Source organism: Garra rufa, chromosome 25 (assembly GCF_049309525.1).
Source record: "Garra rufa chromosome 25, GarRuf1.0, whole genome shotgun sequence".
Taxonomy (NCBI): domain Eukaryota; kingdom Metazoa; phylum Chordata; class Actinopteri; order Cypriniformes; family Cyprinidae; genus Garra; species Garra rufa.
Genome location: NC_133385.1, coordinates 7,232,981 through 7,254,477, shown reverse-complemented (window position 1 = coordinate 7,254,477; position 21,497 = coordinate 7,232,981). Strand labels below are relative to the sequence as shown.

The window sequence follows — 21,497 nt, the reverse complement described above, 5'->3', positions numbered from 1 at the left end:
AAGTCCCCATCTGAATCAAAAGATTCAAATCTACTTCAAAATTCTAATCTAAATCAATTGATTTATGAGTCTGCTTCAAAGTTCCAATCTAAATTAAAAGATTCAAATTCACTTTAAAATTCTGATCTAAATTAAAAGTGATTCATGTGTCCACTTCGAAGTCCCCATCTCAATCAAAAGTTTCAAATCCACTTCACAATTCTGATCTAAATAAAAAATGATTCATGTGTCCACTTCGAAGTCCCCATCTGAATCAAAAGATTCAAATCAACTTCAAAATTCCGATCTAAATTAAAAGATTCAAATTCACTTCAAAATTCCGATCTAAATCAAACGATTCATGAGTCCGCTTCAAAGTTCCCCATCTGAATCTAAAGATTCAAATCCACTTCAAAATTCTGATCTAAATAAAAAATTATTAATGAGTCCACTCCAAAGTCCCAATCTGAATCAAAAAAATTCAAATCCACTTCAAAATTCCGATCTAAATTAATTGATTCATGAGTCCGCTTCGAAGTCCCCATCTCAATCAAAAGATTCAAATCCACTTCAAAATTCCGATCTAAATTAATTGATTCATGAGTCCGCTTCGAATTCCCCATCTCAATCAAAAGATTCAAATCCACTTCAAAATTCAGATCTAAATCAAATGATTCATGAGTCTGCTTCAAATTCCCCCCCCCGAATCTAAAGATTCAAATCCACTTAAAAATTCTGATCTAAATAAAAAATGATTCATGAGTCTGCTCCAAAGTCCCAATCTGAATTAAAAAAAATTCAAATCCACTTCAAAATTCCGATCTAAATTAATTGATTCATGAGTCTGCTTCGAAGTCCCCATCTCAATCAAAAGATTCAAATCCACTTCAAAATTCAGATCTAAATCAAATGATTCATGAGTCTGCTTCAAAGTCCCCCCCCTGAATCTAAAGATTCAAATCCACTTCAAAATTCCGATCTAAATCCAATTATTCATGAGTCCGCTTCGAAGTTGTGATCTGAATCAAAGGAACCCGCACTGACGCTCTGATCTGAATGATTCACAATACGCACTCCAAAGGCACAATCTGAATTAAATGATTCTTGAACCCGCACTAAAGTCTGATCTAAATCAAAAGATTCACAAATGTTATTTCAACAGAAAATGTATTTATTTGAGACAAATTGCCCATGGTTGCTGATAGGTACCTAAAGATTCTGTATATGAATTTAAAATGTATTTATTTGACACCAAACCTCTGCTTTTCATTGTGAACAAAATTATTGCTAGGGACAATTTAGTAGTTGCTGGATATTGGTAGGGACACGTCCCGAGCGGCCCTACTAAATTCTACTCCCCGGGCAATGCATATTGTACTTTTGACACATTGGAATGTCGTTTAGCAGCAGAGCTGGTATTTTAATAACATTTCCTCAAAATACCCATAAAATTAGCCCAAGGCATTTCAAAGGAAAAGAAACAAGCTTTTTACTATGCAAAAAACATGTCATCAGACAGCAGCATCCAGATTGTGCATCGCTTTGTACTTTTCGGTCATGGACTATTCTAAAATAAAAAAGATCACAAAAGAAATCACTGCCTCTGTGCGCACAAACAAAGCACTCAATAGCACCTGAAAACATTTAGTATTTAGCTTAGGAGTTCACAGTTAAAAGAGTCTGAAACAGTGGTCCATTCATGGCTTACATTCTTGAAAATGTCTTAAAGGAGAACTCCGGTGTGATTTTGACCTAAAGTGTATTGAATCATGATACCGAGTGTGAACGTACCTTGCATATCTCATCTCGGTTTGTGTCCAGCTGTCCGAAATCTGGGGTCAGTTAGCCGATGCTCACAACAGGTTGTCAATGAGAGTCAACAGGGCATCGGAATAGCCATGTAAATAAATCACTGTTTTACGCCATTTACGAGGCACAAAGTAGCTCCACACTTCATTGGTAGACTTCCAAGGGCCCTGACATTTAAAACGAGACATTGAGAACTCAGAAAAAGCACCGGTAGTTTATTTACAAGTAGATTTATACAGACAGTACCTGGAAGATAAAATCCGGTCGCCGCCATCTTGAACTTAGTCACGATAAGTCGAGTGTCGAGCACCAAGGAATTTATCAGGTTATCAACTTATCAGGTTGTAGTTTCCTTCGTGCTCGACACTCGACTTATCGTGACTAAATTTAAGATGGCGGCGACCGGTCTGTTCCTGGTGGAAAATGTCTGTATAAATCTACTTGTAAATAAACTACCGGTGCTTTTTCTGAGTTCTCAATGTCTCGTTTTAAATGTCAGGGCCCTTGGAAGTCTACCAATGAAGTGTGGAGCTACTTTGTGCCTCGTAAATGGCGTAAAACAGTGATTTATTTACATGGCTATTCCGATGCCCTGTTGACTCTCATTGACAACCTGTTGTGAGCATCGGCTAACTGACCCCAGATTTCGGACAGCTGGACACAAACCGAGATGAGATATGCAAGGTACGTTCACACTCGGTATCATGATTCAATACACTTTAGGTCAAAATCACACCGGAGTTCTCCTTTAAATTTCTTTTCTTTTTCAGGAGGAGTGAAAAATGTTTGTCCAGCACATTTTGCTGTATAATACCCCATAAACAGCTAAACTAAATGCATGTAGTTATATGATTGGTTTAGATGTGTGTGTTTGCCGTGATGGCCTTTTTTTTCTTTCACCATGACATTGTAGATCTGATGTTCAGTCTGGCAAGCTAACCTCCAGTGTTCAGCTTTTTACCCTGGAAAAAATGAAATGATATTTTGGTGAATAATTCTATAATTCTATAACCACTTTTAAAGTCTTATTTAGGATGTCCTCTAAGCTACACAGCAAATGCACTTTCTCAGTCAGAATTCAATGGTGAAGTCAAACATTTACATACACCTTGCAAAATGTTAATAATTTTAGCAAAATAAGAGGGATCATACAAAATGCATGTTGTTTTATATTTAGTACTGACCTGAATAAGATATTTGACATATAAGATGTTAACATATGGTCCACAAGAGAAATAGTAGTTGAATTTTTAAAAATTACCTTGTTTGAAAGTTTGCATACACTTGATTCTTAATACTGTGTTACCTGAATGATTCACAGCTGTTTTTTTTTTTTAGTGATAGTTGTTCATCAGTCCCTTGTTTGTCCTGAATATTAACTGCCAGCATTTTGTGTATTTGAACCCTTTCCAACAATGACTTTATGATTTTGAGAGCCATCTTTTCACACTCAGGACAACTGAGAGACTCATATACAATTATTACAGAAGGTTCAAATGCTCACTGATCCAAAAGGAAACACAATGCATTATTCATGTTTCACAGAAGAAAAAATAAGTTAAATTTACCCTAAACATCAAATTCAAAAAGTGTTCACCCTTAATGTATCGTGTTTCCTTTTGGAGCATCAGTGAGCGTTTGAACTTTGTAATAGTTGCATTTGAGTTCCTCAGTGTGAAAAGATGGATCTCATAATCATACAGTCATTTTTGGAAAGGGTTCAAATACACAAAAACGCTGGAAAACAAATGATTTATGAGACCTGAAGGATTTTTTTCAAGAACATTGGGCAATTTAACTGTTCAGGACAAACAAGAGATAAAATCACATTAGCTGCCACTGCTGGGAAAGCAACACACACACACGCCTGCTTACCTCATTCATCCTCCGTACCGTTCCTCCCTGGAGTTGCCGTTAGAGGGTGCACATGCAATCCTGATAGCTCATGAACATTCTCCCATTTCAGCCATTTCAGCCATCCATATCCTTTTCCCGGACATTTCATACACCTACATTGCACTTGTCATGTCGTGTCGTTTCGACCCTGCTGTGATGTTTGTCTGTGTGGTCGTGGTGGTCAGTCCAAACCAAACGAACTAGCGGCAGGTGGCGCCGGCGCAGCGCAACCGGAAGCTGGCGAAACCATTGTGTAGTTCCGATAGGTGTTTCTGTGTGTATTTAAGTGTGGAAATTAAGTGTTATATGTATTATGTGTCAATGGATTGTGTTTATTACAATATATATACAGCTAAATATGATTATTATTGATTAATTTTAACAGATGTAAAGTAGATGGGTTACTTGTTTGTGTTTTAAATGTTATACTTACCTGTGAAGGGTATGGCCCAGAAAGGGGCGGGATTTGGCCTATATAAGCAGAGACCAGGGCTGTATCCTAGTGATGGGAAGTTCGGTTCTTTTCCGCGAACCGGTTCTTTCGGACAGTTCGTTTCAAAGAACCGGTTCAAAAAACCGGTTCACCAGTTCTTTTACGCTATGACGTAATGACGTCATTAACGTAATTACTATCATCCCGCCCGCACCCATATACAGTTACATGCAGTAATCATATACGTTTTACAAGTCTTGATTTAATAAATTATAAGATAAATTAATTCTAATCATAAACACGATCCGCTTACTATGCACATGCACAATCCATAAAGATTTATTTGTTATAAACATACGTTTCACCAGATCCCCTCATTCAAGTCCTCAGTTAACGCTCATAGCATTAGCACAGATAAAGTGGTAAAAAAAGAACTAACGTTAGTTCGGTTCAGATGGAGTCAGTCATAGCAGGAGCATTTGTTTGGCAGCTGCACGAGTCACGCATGCGCACAGTATCAGCTCATCGATTCTCGAATCGGACGCGTCCGAAAGAAACCGGTTCTCGTTCAGTGTACTGGTGATCCGAAAGAAAGCGATTCTCGTTCAGTGTACTGGTGATCCGAAAGAAACTGGTTCTCGTTCAGTGTACTGATGATCCGACAACCGCTGCAACCGCTTCTTCAGTCGAGAATGAGATTCGGGAACTCACACAGAGAGTGACTGAAACGTGCCGCTTGGTTTGCTTGTGCAGTAGTTTGATTACGTCAATTTTATCATTATACCACCATGTTTAAAAGTTAAATAATTTTTTTAATAATAATTTTTGTTTGAACATGGTTCAAATTATAGTTGTGTATAGTTTAATTAAAACATTGTTTATTTAATACAAACACAATTTTTGCATGTCATCATAATCTTTTATTACAGTGCAGCTAATTCATAAATCACGTTTTCTTTTAATCAAACATCTAATTTATTATGGTACCACGGCACTTCCCTGACCAAGATCATAAAAACCCTTTTAGCCAATAACCTAACAGAATCCTTAAGTAAACTTTTAACAAAACGTTTAACATAATAGACCAACTTGACTAACGTGCTTCATTTCATCCTTGAAAAATGACACGCATGCGCACAGTATCAGCTCATCGATTCTCAAATCGGACGCGTCCGAAAGAAACCGGCTCTCGTTCAGTGTACTGGTGATCCGAAAGAAAGCGATTCTCGTTCAGTATACTGGTGATCCGAAAGAAACCGGTTCTCGTTCAGTGTACTGATGATCCGACAACCGCTGCAACCGATTCATGACTCGAGAACGACAACCGCTCTGGCAGCTGCTCATGCGCATCATCAGCTCTCTTTTCACAGCCGTTCAAAAACTGTTTGAGTAACTGAATAACTCGGGAAATTGATTTATTTTGAATCAGAGGGAGTGTCGGGCACGTTAAAAAGTAAAAACCTTTAAGTAATTTGTGGATTAGTGCTTACCAGAGCCGCGAACCGTTTCAAACGATTCAGTTCGATTTGGTGAACTGGTTCAACCGGTTCACTAAGAAGATCCGGTTAAATAGAACGATTCGTTCGCGAACCGGACATCACTACTGTATCCCAAATCGCCCCCTATTCCCTCAAATAGGGCACTATTTGAGGGGACAGCCATTTTAAGTGGTGTTCGAAACCATAGTGGACGTTCCCGAGTGCACTCATTCAATCCCACAATGCACCGCAAAAACGAGTGTACAACCGATGAACGCTCAACAGCTAGAGATAACCCATAATGCACTGTGAGAGTCGAGCCGACTGAATTCCCGCGTCTCGCCAGACGATGGCGCCAGCAGCTGAATCATCCATCTGTTAATTTTACAACGCGCTTGTCCATGGCGTAATACAGCGTAAAACACAGGTACCAATTCGTTGTAAAGTGATTATTAATTTTTTTAACTAGGGTTTATACGTAAATTCCTTGACAAAGTTCAAGATAAATCCTTTAATCTTACTACTCGAACTGTCAGTTTTAAATGATTGTTAAACAGCAAGCAATACAATGCAAAAGCGGCAGTCCTTCCGGTGCACTTAGTGTCCGAATTCACTCACTCGTTTTTATTCACTCCTTCAAGTGAACTGTACGAGTGGACTAATGTAGGGAATAGTGAATGAGGGTATAGGGGGCGATTTCGGATACAGCCCAGTTTGTTTGCCAACAAGACAGACAGATTTTTAGGTTATGGGTTAATGTAGTAAAGAATATATAAAGAATTGTTTAAAGGTGCCATAGAATGCACTGAAACAATATTTTAAATTGTTCTCTGATATCTACATAGAAGGTGTATGGCATAGGAAAGGATTGACCCTAGAATAAAATCCTGTTATTTCCTTATTTGGAAGGCCTGTGAATATTAATGACGAGCTCTGCTCTGATTGGCTGTTTCACGGAGCTGCTCATCTCAATAGCTGGCACATGGAGGAAATATATATTTATGCCGCGTTCCAGGCAACCCGTTACTCGTGTTTTTCCAACCTTCTACCCGTGAAAGTGCACCGGAACAGCAGTCAAACCCGTGACTTCCCACTCGTGAACTCGTACTAGATCGATGTACTCTCAGTTCCGAGTTCTGACGTGACAGAGCCCGCGAAACCACTATGTCAGCACCTATGGGTGCGGTGTTTATGCAAATGGTACACAGTGGAAAAAATTGCCTTCAGGAAGATATAACGTTGCAAATAAATGAATAATAATGCAATAATAATAAATGCACTCAGGCAGTTTGGGGTGACTTGCCTGGAACGTGATTTGAAGTCGTGATTTATGAGCTAAAAAACCTGCCTGGAACACAGCATAAATTACGGAGATCTAGCCACTTTTAGTATGCGGTTTGTTGAATCTGCCATTTTGAATCTGCAACATTTTCCTCTCACTATTGTGATCGCATGTGCTCTGTGTAACGTTATACTGCAGCGACACAAGTACTTACCACACAAGTTTTGATGCTTGTCAGTGATGCTCAGGATCTGTAAATCATTCACCATCATCAGCGCAGTCAAATCTCCGTTTATGTGGTAAGTAAAATCTTATGTACTGCAATGTAACAGGCTACCGCTAGCATTAGGCCGCGATCACACCGAACGCGTATTTTAGTTCTAAAAACGCGAGGCGCACAGCACTGCCTTTTTTGGTGACTTTAATAAAAGAGCAGTGTGCTGCGTTTTTTTTAATGTTGCTAAGCAACGACCAAAACAGCTGTCCTGTCAGTCAAATCAAAGGATTATAGCACGAGCGCTCTAAAATCTTAGTTTTTTGCTGTTAAGTAAACTGTCATATTAGCAGAAACCCTAAATAATACAGCTCCGGGTTACCCACGATAGACACCAAAGGTTTCTCCTCTAATTCTTGCAGTCTCCGGACTTTTTAAGCGACGGTAAACTTTCGTCACCACAACAGAAGGCCCGCCTCTCCATTCATTCGATTGGACAATGGAAAAGAACGTGAATGATGTCGGGCGTTTTTCCGCTCAGAGTTGATTTTTTTTCTACTTCAGGCGCTCACAGCGCTCCTGCAAAAACGCGAGGCGCAGCAGGCGGCGAAAACGCGAGGCGCCGGGGGGCATAAACAGCGCGCAGAACGCTCACTGCCAACAGAAAACCATTCAAAAGAGGCGCCTCCAACTGCAAAAACGCGTTCGGTGTGATCGCGGCCTTAGGCTAACCATGTTCCTTCAGTGCTCGCCTTATTTTACTGATGTGCTGATGTTACTGATGATTGGGCGATGCAAATGTTGGGGGCGTAACTATTAACGATCGCGACTATTGCGTAACAGTCGGTGTTATGTTGGAATTGACCTATTTTTCAGTGGTCTTTTGCAAACACCAGATTTATATAAGAAGGAATATTTTTGCCTTTTCTTGCATCTTGGCGACCTGTTCCCGAAACAAAGCATCCTGATTTTCCAGATCTTTCTGCATCTCCTCCAGCTTCTGAGCCTGATGGGAAGATAAAACATATTATAAAAGATCAGCCTGTAAATCTTCCATACAAATTAAATGAACACTATAGTAAGGAGAGTTTAATAGCACATGCATTTTTGCTCAAAATTATGTTAAATCTACACTAAAAACTGTTTGTGTGTGTGTGATAGATTAATGCAAATTAAACTGAACTAAATTAAACTTTTATTTAAGCATTTACTCACATATAGCTTAAATAGAAATGATCACAAATCTCTTCTGAAAATGTGAAAGAGCAAGTTATTGAATCCACAGCATCTTACCTTCCTCTCCATCCACTGAAAGACATGAGCAGATTTAAGAAAAAGGGAGAAAATGAAAGGAAATAAGTGAGAGTGGAGTTTACCAGTAAAGCACTAGACATTCACAATATGCAAAGATAACACATTCAGATACATTTAGAGGGGGGATCAGAGCAAATGTTAGGTAACATGTTGTTTTGCACATGGTAATAGTATTATCTTAGTATCATTTAGATACTATTTAAGTTTTTTATTAGGGGTTCAAGCTTGTAGTACTGAAACCCTATTGTAATTGTCAGAATGGCCAAGGATCAGCAATCACCATGTAAAACTGATCATGCAGACTAAACCATAAATCGTAGAGAGTTGAAACTTGGAGGGATGGTAGTACTCACCCCACCTACCATTTCACCAAGGATTACCCCAATCAGCCTGATGGGGGTGCGACAGTGATCAAAAGTACCAAATCGCTCATAACTAGGGGTGGGCGATACTGCAAATTTTGGTATCGATCCGATACCAAGTAAATACAGGGCCAATATCGCCGATACTGATACCAATACCGATACTTTTTCCTTTTAAAAACATACATTTAAATGACCAATTACACTTTGTGTATTAACAATAACTAATGATGATATGACTAAAATATTATATTATATTGTATTTATTTGAACCTCTTGCACCCTCTATTCTATTTCTAGTCTTTATAAAAAAATTTAAAAAAAAAAAAAAAAAAAAAAAACTCTTACTCTATTAATTTACTTACAGCTTGTTTTCTTAACAAAAAAAAAAATCTATCTATATAATAAATATGTACTGTGTTAAGCTTAATGAGACTTGTCATAGCACTTGTTATTTCTTCTTTTGTTGATTCTGATGGCTTCCAGGTCCTCTTTTGTAAGTCGATAAAAGCATCTGCAAAATGTCTAAATGTAAATGTAATATTACATTTACCTCAAAACTATGTGGATTTTCTTTGCCTTTCTAAAAGGAGTTTGCAAGCAGTGGACTCCAGAATATGAAAGCAATGCATATGGTTTTATATTAAGCATTTACCTATAAACAAAAACTTAACATGCCTTAATGCATTAGGAAAGTAATATTAAAAGCATTTTCCTCTCATAGAAAACCATATATAAAGAAAACATTTAACGTGGCTGAATGGTTAAATATCTTTATTGGGATGTGGTGGATTGTCATGATTTTGGCTAATGCATGATGCGCATCAGAGGGGATAGAAGTGGGTATACGCAATATTTGCATATACGAGATGTGAAAAGAGTGGCATATACACGTCTACTCACCCCTACTCATAACTCCTAAACTGTTTACTGCAAGCTCAAACAACTTTTGCACTCTGGACGAAATTTTACTTTTGCTAACTTTAGTCCTAGGTTTTTCGCCCGAACTAAACCAGTGCAGGAAGATTCTCTGAAGAGTGAATATCAATAATTATCAAAAAAGTTTTGACCCTCCGTCGCAAAAGAACGGCAAAATGTTTAAAAGGAGTAGGGCTGCCTTTACTAAAATGGCTATAACTCTTTAGCGGAATGAAATATCTTAGCCAAAATCACAACGCATATGTAAGACATGAATCTGAGGTTGCATGAAAAAGCCGCATCACCTACAATCACACCAGAATCTCAAATAACGTTTTTGTCCAGATTATTGTTGTCCAAAATTAATTATTCTAATTAAATTAATTCCTTTAACTTTTTTTTTTTTATTTGCAATTTGACCTGGGATGTGTGAATTTTCATTAGATATTGTTTTTCTTTTATGTTTGATGCAAACTGCAGTTTATGCAGTACTATGGTAAAGTAGATGGGAATACCAAAGGTATTACCATTGGAAACACCCCAAAACATGGTTTTACTATTGCAAAAGTCCAACAAAATCTGGTAGAACCAGGTTTTATTGGTAAGACAAGTACTGTGGCTGTACCATAGTAAGTTTTAGTACTATGAGGTTGGTGTGGGGCTCTATAGTCACTAGTATATATTGTATAATATAAGTAGACTATAAGTTTACCAGTCATCTAGATATAGTACGTTTAGTATGCAGTAGGTCAACATGCATGACCTGTGGGCTATTTTTAAAATAAGCTATACTATGCCCTGCAGGACACTTTGTTCTTCACTCATAAAAACTCTCTAAACAATGCATTTCTTGTAATTTGCACGATATTCACACGACGTTAATTAAACAATTTCAAATACCGAATGACTGAAGCTCCTACAGTGCAAACAGTAGGCTACATTATAACAAAACAAACTACCCTTGTTAAGCAGGCATCCGCAAGTTTTGTAATAACGACATGGATAAACTGCTTAAAGGTAACAACTTTTCTATAAGTTTATTGCAATCAAAGTAGAACACTTACCCGAATGCCCTTCACGAATGTAACCCGCTCTTCATCATCGGTTGGCACTTGGCTCGAAGGAAACGTGGCGTGAGCTGCCGTTGCCCCCCATCACTGCGACTGTTTATATCTCTACAGTTTAACGCTACAATTATTGTCTATATAATACAGAAATGGATTTATCTGAAGGACTGGGATGTTCAATGAAGGCTCCGACATCTAAAGCCCAAAAGCGTGAGTTCAGCTGAGCCCTTCCCACTCTCACAGCCGGAGGAATTTCACTCCACTGCCCCGCGTTCATTTAAACCTCCTGAGAAACAGCGATTCATTTTTGTCAGCTAATAAAGGTTTATAATTAGCGAGAAATGTTGTTTGTTAATATATCTGGGAGCTTGATAATATATCCAGTAGTAGCATACACGTTTTGTTTACGTTTAGAAGAACTTGAAATGAGCATGACATTTTTTGTTATAGTAAATACTTGGGGGTGTGGCTAAAATGATATATTAATTATTATACATGATTATCATGAATAATTAATCAAAATGTATAAAAAACTATTTCTGCTCTAAAATATGTAAAACGTAGGCTTTTTTTGAATACTCTAAATAATTAAATACTTTACAGTTTTAACAATAACTACATTATTGTATTTTGGTGGAAAATATGGTTTTCAGCTAATGAATGGTCACAATTACCAAGAAATGTCATTTGTTAACACATCTAGGAGCATACATGCTTTATTTACGTAGAAGAACTTGAAATGAACATTATGAGCTTTTTCGTTATATTAAATATTTGGGGGTGTGGCTAATATGATACAATAATAATACATGATTATCATAAATTATTAATGAAAATGTAAAAAAAAAATGTTTGCACTAAAAAAAAAATGTAAAACGTACTCTCTTTGAACATCAGTCTCATTAAATTGTGAACTTTACAATATTAACAATAACTAGCTACATTATTGTATTTTGGAAACATGGTTTTCCACTAATAAATGGTCACAAATAACAAGAAATGTCATTTGTTAATATATGTAGGAGCATACATGCTTTATTTCTGTTTATAAGAGCTTGAAATGAACATTATGAGCTTTTTCGTTATATTAAATATTTGGGGGTGTGGCTAATATGATACATTATTAATACATGATTATTATTAATTATTATAAAAAATGTTAATCATTTGAAAACTTGAACACAATCTCATTAAATTACTTTGATTTTACAGTATGAACAATAACTGCATTTATTTTGGAGGAAAATATGGTTACCATAATGAATTTGTGCGCTGTGTGAGTTTATGAATTCTACTTGCCAAACAATACATTACCTGCAGAAAAACCTTGGGTATTATCAATCCTTCAGGCCAAGATTGTATTTTAAAGATGTTCAAATTAATAGAGAAATAGATTAATCCTAGAAATTATGAAGTTTGAATGAATAGCCCACAAATCAAAATGCAGATGAGATTGAAAGAACCAAATAAGACATGATTTCTGTCAGTTTATGAGGTCTCAGTTTTAACTCATAAAAAACATCTTACACAAATCGATGCCAAATTACAAATTCTAGCCTCATGAACAACATCTGTAGATATTTTCTACAATACTGGAAGTCATGGTTTGTACAGTATTGCTTTAGCTCTAGCTGATGCTCACCCAACTGAAATGCTAGAGGAAGGCAACTACAAAATGTCAGATATGATATTGATTACAACTTGTTAATAATGCCAATGCATTATCTTTCGTAGTCTTACTTTATTATTTCACCTGACTATAGACACAGGTAAGTGGGCCAACATACTTACAGACTTACTAAAACCAGCTGTGCTTTAAAATTGAAAAGAAATAAATACCACTAACTTGCAGTGAACTTTAAAAAATATCTTCAAGTCCTGAATCTGCTAACAGACTTAGCAAAAATTGACCATTATGTTAGTTTTAGTTGTGTAGAAGCAGATCTATGCGATTTGCTGGTAGTAAAGGTAGTGCCAGAAACAAAATGTGTCTAATTCTTCAAAAACAGACCTAGATACTGAAAACAGACTGTAAAAGCGTACAAACAAACGCTCTAACAAACGTACACGCACACCTGGCTCAAAAACAGCTCATAAAATTGGCCCAAATGTACCTCAAGCGCTCATCCATTCACAGTGAATAATTTAGAAATTAAAAGTAATGGGACACACACCAACAAACACACCCGCACTAAGCTAAAGAGGTATTACAGTTCCTTTATAATGTACTATGGAAGTTTCTTTCCACCACGGAATAAAAAAAAATTTAAATCGAAAAGGTAACTGCAATTTTTTCATCTCACAATTTGAACTTTTCTGATTTTCTTGCAATTCTGAGTTTCTATCACAAAATTCTGATAAGAATTCTAAGATTGAATCTCAAAATTCTGATTTTTTTTCCTCAGAATTCCAAATTTGAATCTCACAATTCTGATTTTTTTTTAGAATTCTGAATTTGAATCTAACAATTCTGGCATTTTTTCTCAGAATTCTGAATTTTAATCTCACAATTCTGAATTTTTTTTTAGAATTCTGAATTTGAATCTCACAATTCTGAATTTTTTTTTTAGAATTCTGAATTTGAATCTAACAATTCTGGCATTTTTTCTCAGAATTCTGAATTTGAATCTCACAATTCTGACATTTTTTCTCGGAATTCTGAATTTGAATCTCACAATTCTGACTTTTTTTTAGAATTCTGAATTTGAATTAACAATTCTGGCATTTTTTCTCAGAATTCTGAATTTGAATTAGAATTCTAAACTTTAATCTCACAATCCTGACTTTTTTTTCAGAATTCTGAATTTAAAATCTCACAATTAAAATTTTTTCTTATAGTTTCTGAATTTAAATCTGACAATTCTGACTTTTTTTTTCTCAGAATTCTGAATTTTTTGATTAGAATTCTTAATTTTAATCTCACAATCCTGACTTTTCTTTAGAATTCTGAATTTGAATCTAACAATTCTGGCATTTTTTTCTCAGAATTCTGAATTTGAATCTCACAATTCTGACTTTTTTTTAGAATTCTGAATTTGAATTAACAATTCTGTTATTTCTTTTTGAGAATTCTGAATTTAAAAAATCTCACAATTAATTTTTTTCTTATAGTTTCTAAATTTTAATCTCACAATTGTGACATCTTTTCCTCAGAATTCTCAGTTAGAATCTCACAATAATGATATTTTACTCAGAATTCTGAAATTAAATCTAACAATCTTTGTCCCATAATTCTGTATTTGAATCAACAATTCTAGCATTTTGCCTCAGAATTCTGAATTTAAAATCTTAAAATTCTGAAATTCTTCTCAATTTTGAATTTGAAACTCCCAATTATGACTTTTTCCTCAGAATTCTGAATTCTGAATCTCACAATTTGACATTTTTTCTTAGAATTCTGAATTAAAAATCTCAAACTTGTGAAATTCTTCTCAGAATTCTGACATTTTTCTCAGAATTCTGAATTTAAATCTCACAATTCGTACATTTTCCTCAGAATTCTGAATTTGAATCTCATTTCTATAAACTCAGAATTCTGAGAAAAATCAATTGCAATTCTGACAATAGAATTAGACTTGTGAGATATAAATTCAGAATTGGGAGAAAAAATCAGAACTGTGAGATAAAAAGTTGCAATTACCCTTTTTTTTTTTAATTCGGTGGCAGAAACAGGCTTCCATAATTTACTCTGCCTTCTTGTCAACTTTCTCTCCTTTGACTGCCACACGAATGCTGGACCACACTTCCGTGTAGAGCAGCGTTCCCAGGAACACCACGGCTGTGCCGACCCAGTGCCAGGTTGTGAAGGGATTTTGGAAGTACAGGATGGAGACAATGAGACTCAAAAATTTGCGAAGTGTCACCACCAGTGTAACAGTGAGTGAAGCGCACTCCGTCGTCAGAATGAATACGCCTCGGATGCACACATATCTGAGAAATCTGGCTAAGGATGAAATATACAATGACTGTAGGCAGATTTCTTAGCATGGCTTTCTACAGCTTGGTTCAATGTAAGCCCATAAGGAAATTTTGGATGTGACAAATATGAAAGGATACTGGGTGATGACGTTCATTAGTAGGTAAAACCACATGACTGGCACAGACTGACCAATCACAGGGATTTCCACTGGAGCTTTGAGAGAAAGTCATTGGTTTGTCATTTCAAACAAAAAAAGCCAAACAAAGTAACATTTTTAAGGCTCACATACACTACCACACAAATGTTTTGGGTTTAGAAAAACACTTTCTGACTCAGACTCACAGCTCTGGCTGAAGAGCACGGCGTGTCTGTAGATGTCTGTTGACAGCAGGATGAATCCCGGTAATGGCAGACAGTGCTGAAACAAGGCAGAAAAATCCACTTATTCCCACATTGCACACTTGAATACAGCATCATATGTACGGTTAGGGACTCACATTGTAAAACAGAGCCTCTTTGGAGTGTTTGCCAAACTTCTTGTACAGAGTTTCCTGGAAAATGCCCATTCTTGCAGACATCAGCAAGGCAAATGTCAGCATGGCGATACCTGAAAAACAACAGCATTAATTGCATCGAATAACATGCAGAATGATGCACATATACTCAGTAAATGTCTTTAGAATTGCATACTAACAGACTACTGATACCGTTTTAGCAGTAAATACGCTACTGTTCAAAAGTATGAGGTTGGTACGATTTTTTATATTTTTAAGACTCTTATGCTCATCAAAGGGGCATTTATTTGATCAAAAATACAGTAAATTTTTTTTTTTCAGAATTCTGAATTTAAATCTGACAATTATGCCTTTTTTTTCTTAGAATTCTGAATTTGAATCCCACAATTCTGCAATTATTGTTTTCTTAGAATTCTAATTTGAATCTCACAATTGACATTTTTTCTCAGAATTCCGAATTTGAATCCCACAATTCTGACATTTTTTCTCAGAATTCCGAATGTTAATCTCACAGTTCTGGCATTTTTCTCAGAATTCTGAAATAAAATCTTACAAATGACATTTTTTCTCAGAATTCCAAATTTGAATCTAACAATTCTGTCATTTTTTCGCAGAATTCCAAATTTAAATCTCACAGTTCTGAAATTTTTTCTCAGAATTCTGAATTTGAATCCCACAATTCTGACATTTTTCTCAGAATTCTCAACTTGAATCTCACAGTTTGACATTTTTTCTCAGAATTCCGAATTTGAATCTTACAATTCTGACAATTTTTCGTCAGAATTCCGAATGTGAATCTCACAATTATGTCCTTTTTTTCCAGATTGCTGCATTTACATCTTATAAATTACCTTTTTTTTTTCTTAAATATTCTGAATTTGAATCCCAAATTTCTGACATTTTTTCTTAGAATTCCAAATTTGAATCCCACAATTCTGGAATTTTTCTCAGAATTCTGAATTTAAATCTCCCAATTCTGACATCTTTTTCTCAGAATTCCAAATTTGAATCTCACCATTCGGACATTTTTTTTCCCTCAGAATTCCAAATTTGAATCTCACAAATCTGGCATTTTTCTCAGAATGCTGAATTTACATCTCACAAATGACTTTTTTTTTCTTCAGAATTCCAAATTTGAATCCCACATTTCTGACATTTTTTCCCCAGAATTCCAAATTTGAATCCCACATTTCTGACATTTTTCCCCCAGAATTCCAAATTTGAATCTAACAACTCAGATTTTTTTTTTCTCAGATTTGAATGTCACAATTGACATTTTTTTCTCAGATTTATACATTTGAATCCCACAGTTCTGGCATTTTTTCTCACAATTCCGAATTTGAATCCCACGATTCTGACATTTTTTTCTCAGAATTCTGAATTTGAATCTAACAATTGACATTTTTTTCTCAGAATTCACAACACAACAGCATTGGATCACATGCAGAATGTAAAAAAGAAAATTTCAAGTAACCGTTCTCTGTTTTAATATGTTGTAAATGTATAATATAAATATAAAGTTTTAATAATATTGTAATTCATTCCTGTCATCAAAGCTGAATTTTCAGCATCATTACTCCAGTCTGCAGTGTCACATGATCCTTCAGAAATCATTCTAATATGCTGATTTGCTGCTCAAGAAACATTTCTGATTATTATCAATGTTGAAAACAATTATGCGGTTTCATATTTGAGTGTAAACCGTAATACAATTTGTTTTTAGGATTCTTTGATGAATGTAAAGTCCAAAAGAACAGCATTTTAAAAAAAAGAATTCATTTGTAAAATTATAATTAATTTAATGCATACTTGCTGAATAAAATTCACTGACCCCAAACTGTGAAACCAAACTAACATTGCAGTATGTAACCATTATAAATGCTTATTGTTACCAAAGCCATTTCACATAACATTTTTTTAATTACATTAAATACTAAACAGTCTTTAAAGGGATAGTTCACCCAAAAATGAAAATTTGATGTTTATCTGCTTACCCCCAATGCATCCAAGAAAAACACAAACGAAGATTTTTTACGAAAACCGGTGCAGTCTGCCAGTCTTATCATGGACGTGGATGGCACCAAACCTTTAAAAGTAAACAAAAACATGCACAGACAAATCCAAATTACACCCTGCGGCTCGTGACGATACATTGATGTCCTAAGACACGAAACGATCGGTTTTTGTGAGAAACTGAACAGTATTTATATCCTTTTTTACCTTTGATACACAGCCACGTCCATCTCTCCTGAGCACGAGTTTGGCATCAGTCACGTCACATGTGCACGCGCTCTATCGTAGAATACGCAAATGCCGGAAGCAATCTGTCGCATGAATACGACACTCATTGTTTCCACAGTGCACAGAGATTGTGGGTATAGCGGCTATTCAAAATGGTAATTACTTGCGCGTATCCTGATTGTTTAAACCGATTTAAAGCTAAAAGATTACGTTTGCTTGCGCAAACTCATCCGGGACTTTTCACTGATTTCCCCTTACGGCGTTTGCGTATACTACGCCAGAAGCGCGTGCTCATGTGACGTGACTGACGCCAAACTCGTGCTCATGACAGATGGACGTGGCTGTGTATCAAAGGTAAAAAATGATATAAATACTGTTCAGTTTCTCGCAAAAACCGATCGTTTCGTGTCTTAGGACATCAATGTATCATCACGAGCCGCAGGGTGTAATTTGGATTTGTCTGTGCATGTTTTTGTTTACTTTTAAAGGTTTGGTGCCCATCCACGTCCATGATAAGACTGGCAGACTGCACCGGTTTTCATTAAAAATCTTCGTTTGTGTTTTTCTGAGGAAACAAAGTCACCTACATCTTGGATGCATTGGGGGTAAGCAGATAAACATCAAATTTTCATTTTTGGGTGAACTATCCCTTTAACAAACACTGCCTGAGTGTGAATGTGTAGTGAGAATATTACCCAGAAGCCAATGCATGAAGGCATGAACACCATCTTCCTCTGTGCCCCCTTTCTCAACATTCTACACAAAGATCAATATTGACATATTAGGTATAGATCATTAAAATGCTTGTCTTTTAATACAAAACAACTACTAATACGGTATTTTAGCGAACCAGGCTGAAGTGACTCACCACTTGTTTGGCCGACATAATAGTGCAGATGAAAATGCCCACAGACACCAGCACGATGGAGAGATATTTACTCGCCGAATATCTGCAAGTAATACCCTGACTCAATAAAATGCTAAATAAAGTTAAGTAATGAATGTGTGCATGATCTTCAGCCTACCTCTTCTTCAAGATGATGATACCGAGGATCATGTTTGCTATTAAAGATCCCTGTGGTCGAAATAAAAAGTTACAAAGATCAATAAAGCACAGTTTGCAAACCAATGAATGAATGAAATGAATGATACTCACTGATCTGAAGATCATGTGCAGGGGCATGGCGATGTTAAAGTTCAGGGCGTAGTTATTGATCACGCTGACGGTAAAAAACATGGTCACCATGATCACATAGTTGCTGCAAAGGAGAAACACGTCAAGTCAAGAAATACTCATAGACAGGAAAGGAAAACAATGCTGCAAATAAATAATGTAATGCTAATATATGAGCAGTACAGAGTAGATAACTTACAAATTGAAGTCAGTTACAAATTCCATTACAAAAGTTAATAATTAGTAATGTAATCTATTACAATCGGACTACTTTTTGATTACTTTACCCACAACCAAAAAACACATTTAAAAAGAATTTAAGAATTCAAATTTTAGATGTTCACCAAGATCCTTCTATTATCTATTGAAACCCACAATAATATTTAAAATGTCAGTAAGCTTAATATATATACACAAAATCATCATTTATTGGGTACTTGCAATTAGGAGGTGGCTGTCCTGAACCCTAACCCCTAAATTTCAACTTATGAAAATGATATTGAAATATTTTTTGCACTTTATTCCATTGCTGTTTTAAAAAAAAAATTTTTTAAATAAATAATAAAAAAATCAAATTTGAGCATTTTAGTATGTTTTAGTAGTGTTTTAGTATGTGAATTTACATCTCACAAATGACTTTTTTTTTCAGAATTCCAAATTTGAATCTCACATCTAACATTTTTTCTTAGAATTCCGAATTTGAATCCCACATTTCGGACAGTTTTTCTCAGAATTCTGAATTTGAATCCCACAGTTCTGGCATTTTTTTCTCAGAATTCCGAATTTGAATCTAACAATTCTGGCATTTTTTCTCAGAATTCTGAATTTTAATCCCACAGTTCTGACATTTTTTTCTCAGAACTCTGAATTTACATCTGACAAATGATCTCTTTTTTTTAGAATTCTAAGTTTGAATCCCACATTTCTAACAGTTTTTTCTCCAAATTCTGAAATTACATCTCACAAATGACAATTTTTTTAAGTTTGAATCCCACATTTCTTGCATTTTTTCTCAGAATTCTGAATTAGAATCCCAGAGTTCTGGCATTTTTTCTCAGAATTCTGAATTAGAATCCCACAGTTTTGCCATTTTTTCTCAGAATTCTTAATTTAAATACCACAATTCTGGCATTTTTTCTTAGAATTCCAAATTTGAATCTAACAATTCTGACATTTTTTCTCAGAATTCACACACAACACAGCATTGAATAACATGCAGACTGAAAGAAAAACTGTTATAATCTGAAATATAATTACAATTTCAAGTAACTGTTCTCTGTTTTAATATGTTGTAAATTTATAATGTAAGATTGATGTAAGATGTTCAGATTGGTTTTGGTTCAGTGTCTATTCAAACTAATGAATTCTTAAGTTTGAAATGAGTATGATCAACTTTTTGCCTTTTACAAAAAAAAATTGATTCAAAATACAACAAATCTCATAAAGCACACTTAAACATTGTTAAAAATGTAATTGTTATTGATTTACCTCTGATTTTGCTTTAACAGAATAGCAAAAATATATATTTACAATGTAGATGTAAGCAAAATCTTAACAGGTCAATATAATCCTTCTAATTAAATTATATATTACTGTGTTTCGGTAGTGACAAATTTGCGGAGAAGGACAAATATTCCAAAACTTTCTGAAAATACAATATGAGAATTAACTGCACAATTACTAGAAAGGTAAACGCTTGATATTATACAATTTGATTATAAACTAAACTGATGAAGAAAAAAAAAAAAGATGCTTTTTTTCCAACTCTGACTTTAAACCAATTGTGTAGAATGGCCCATAAACCGCAAGTCTTAAAGTCTGTCCTGAAGCTGAACCATTAATGTCAGAGATACATCTTATCCTTTGATTCTAGATTTAGACTAGACTGTAACATTAGTCATCTTGTTGAGGTTCAAAACTGCACTACTATGTTTGGAATGAAATACTAGTGTATAGCTGAACACACACTGTGCATCTGAACTATGTCAAACATTATGTTATCACAACACTACATTAAGCAAGTCATGTCCACTTATCATCATATCTGATACTCTATGCAAATATGTAAACTATGCACAGCATGTACGCTGAAAACTTCATAGATATTAGCTGTGAACTGTGTGTTGACTTACAAACCACCTGTCACTGTGACAAAGCAAAGAGTTTACTTCTTGCCTATAATAATGGAATAATCAATACTAATAATTGTTGCCTTTTACCTCTTTCAAAAAGCAAAAACAAGCTGTTTACGTAAAGATAAATAATTCTGCATTTCGTTTTTGTAAAAAAAAAAAAAAGACATGATGGGAATATAGCAAATCATTGACTTATAATAATCAGTGATGTTTAGACTTTTTACTTATCTGTTCTGGCAAGCCAAGCCTAAACAAATGACTAATTTTAAATTGCATTTATGTGTTATAAATGCTATAAATTATTAACCTGAGAGGTATGTGTGGCTTTTTGCGTCCAAAGTTTGTCTCAAAGATGAACCCCTCCAGTGCAATGAAGGCAAACTGGGCAAATGTGACAATATTCCCACATCCTGGGAAATCCCTGTTAAAGAAAAGACAGCGTATACGAAGTTTAAATGCATTAAATACAAAGTCAAATACGAAAAGCAATCATATATGAGGGAGAAATGCTACTCACCTAACCAAAAGTTCCAAAAACACAACATTGCTGCAGCAACCAACAAACACCAAAGCAATCGCAAATAACGTATTCATTGTTAAAGGCTAAACGGCAACAAGCACACAGTTACTTCAGCTTTGCACTAAATCCGGGTGTTGGCATAGTGAATAATAAATGCGTAAATATTCCAGCACTAGTGAACTAGAAGTACTTCAATGAACACGTCCCCCGGCTACAGACATGCCTTCCTGCTTCGCACAGC

The 21,497-nt window shown here is 35.4% G+C and overlaps 1 protein-coding gene across 1 annotated transcript; it reads right to left on the bottom strand.

The window, feature by feature from the left end:
• Positions 1-12,226: 12,226 nt before the first annotated feature.
• Positions 12,227-21,471, bottom strand: slc35b4 (solute carrier family 35 member B4). Its single transcript, XM_073831852.1, has 10 exons — positions 21,254-21,471; positions 21,044-21,157; positions 18,584-18,686; positions 18,453-18,502; positions 18,296-18,377; positions 18,123-18,183; positions 15,169-15,278; positions 15,014-15,089; positions 14,809-14,884; positions 12,227-14,682 (listed from the first exon to the last, which is right to left on the bottom strand). Exons 1-10 carry the CDS (start codon positions 21,328-21,330, stop codon positions 14,436-14,438), a joined length of 996 nt encoding a protein of 331 aa, XP_073687953.1. The 5' UTR covers positions 21,331-21,471; the 3' UTR covers positions 12,227-14,435.
• Between the last annotated feature and the right edge of the window lie 26 nt (positions 21,472-21,497).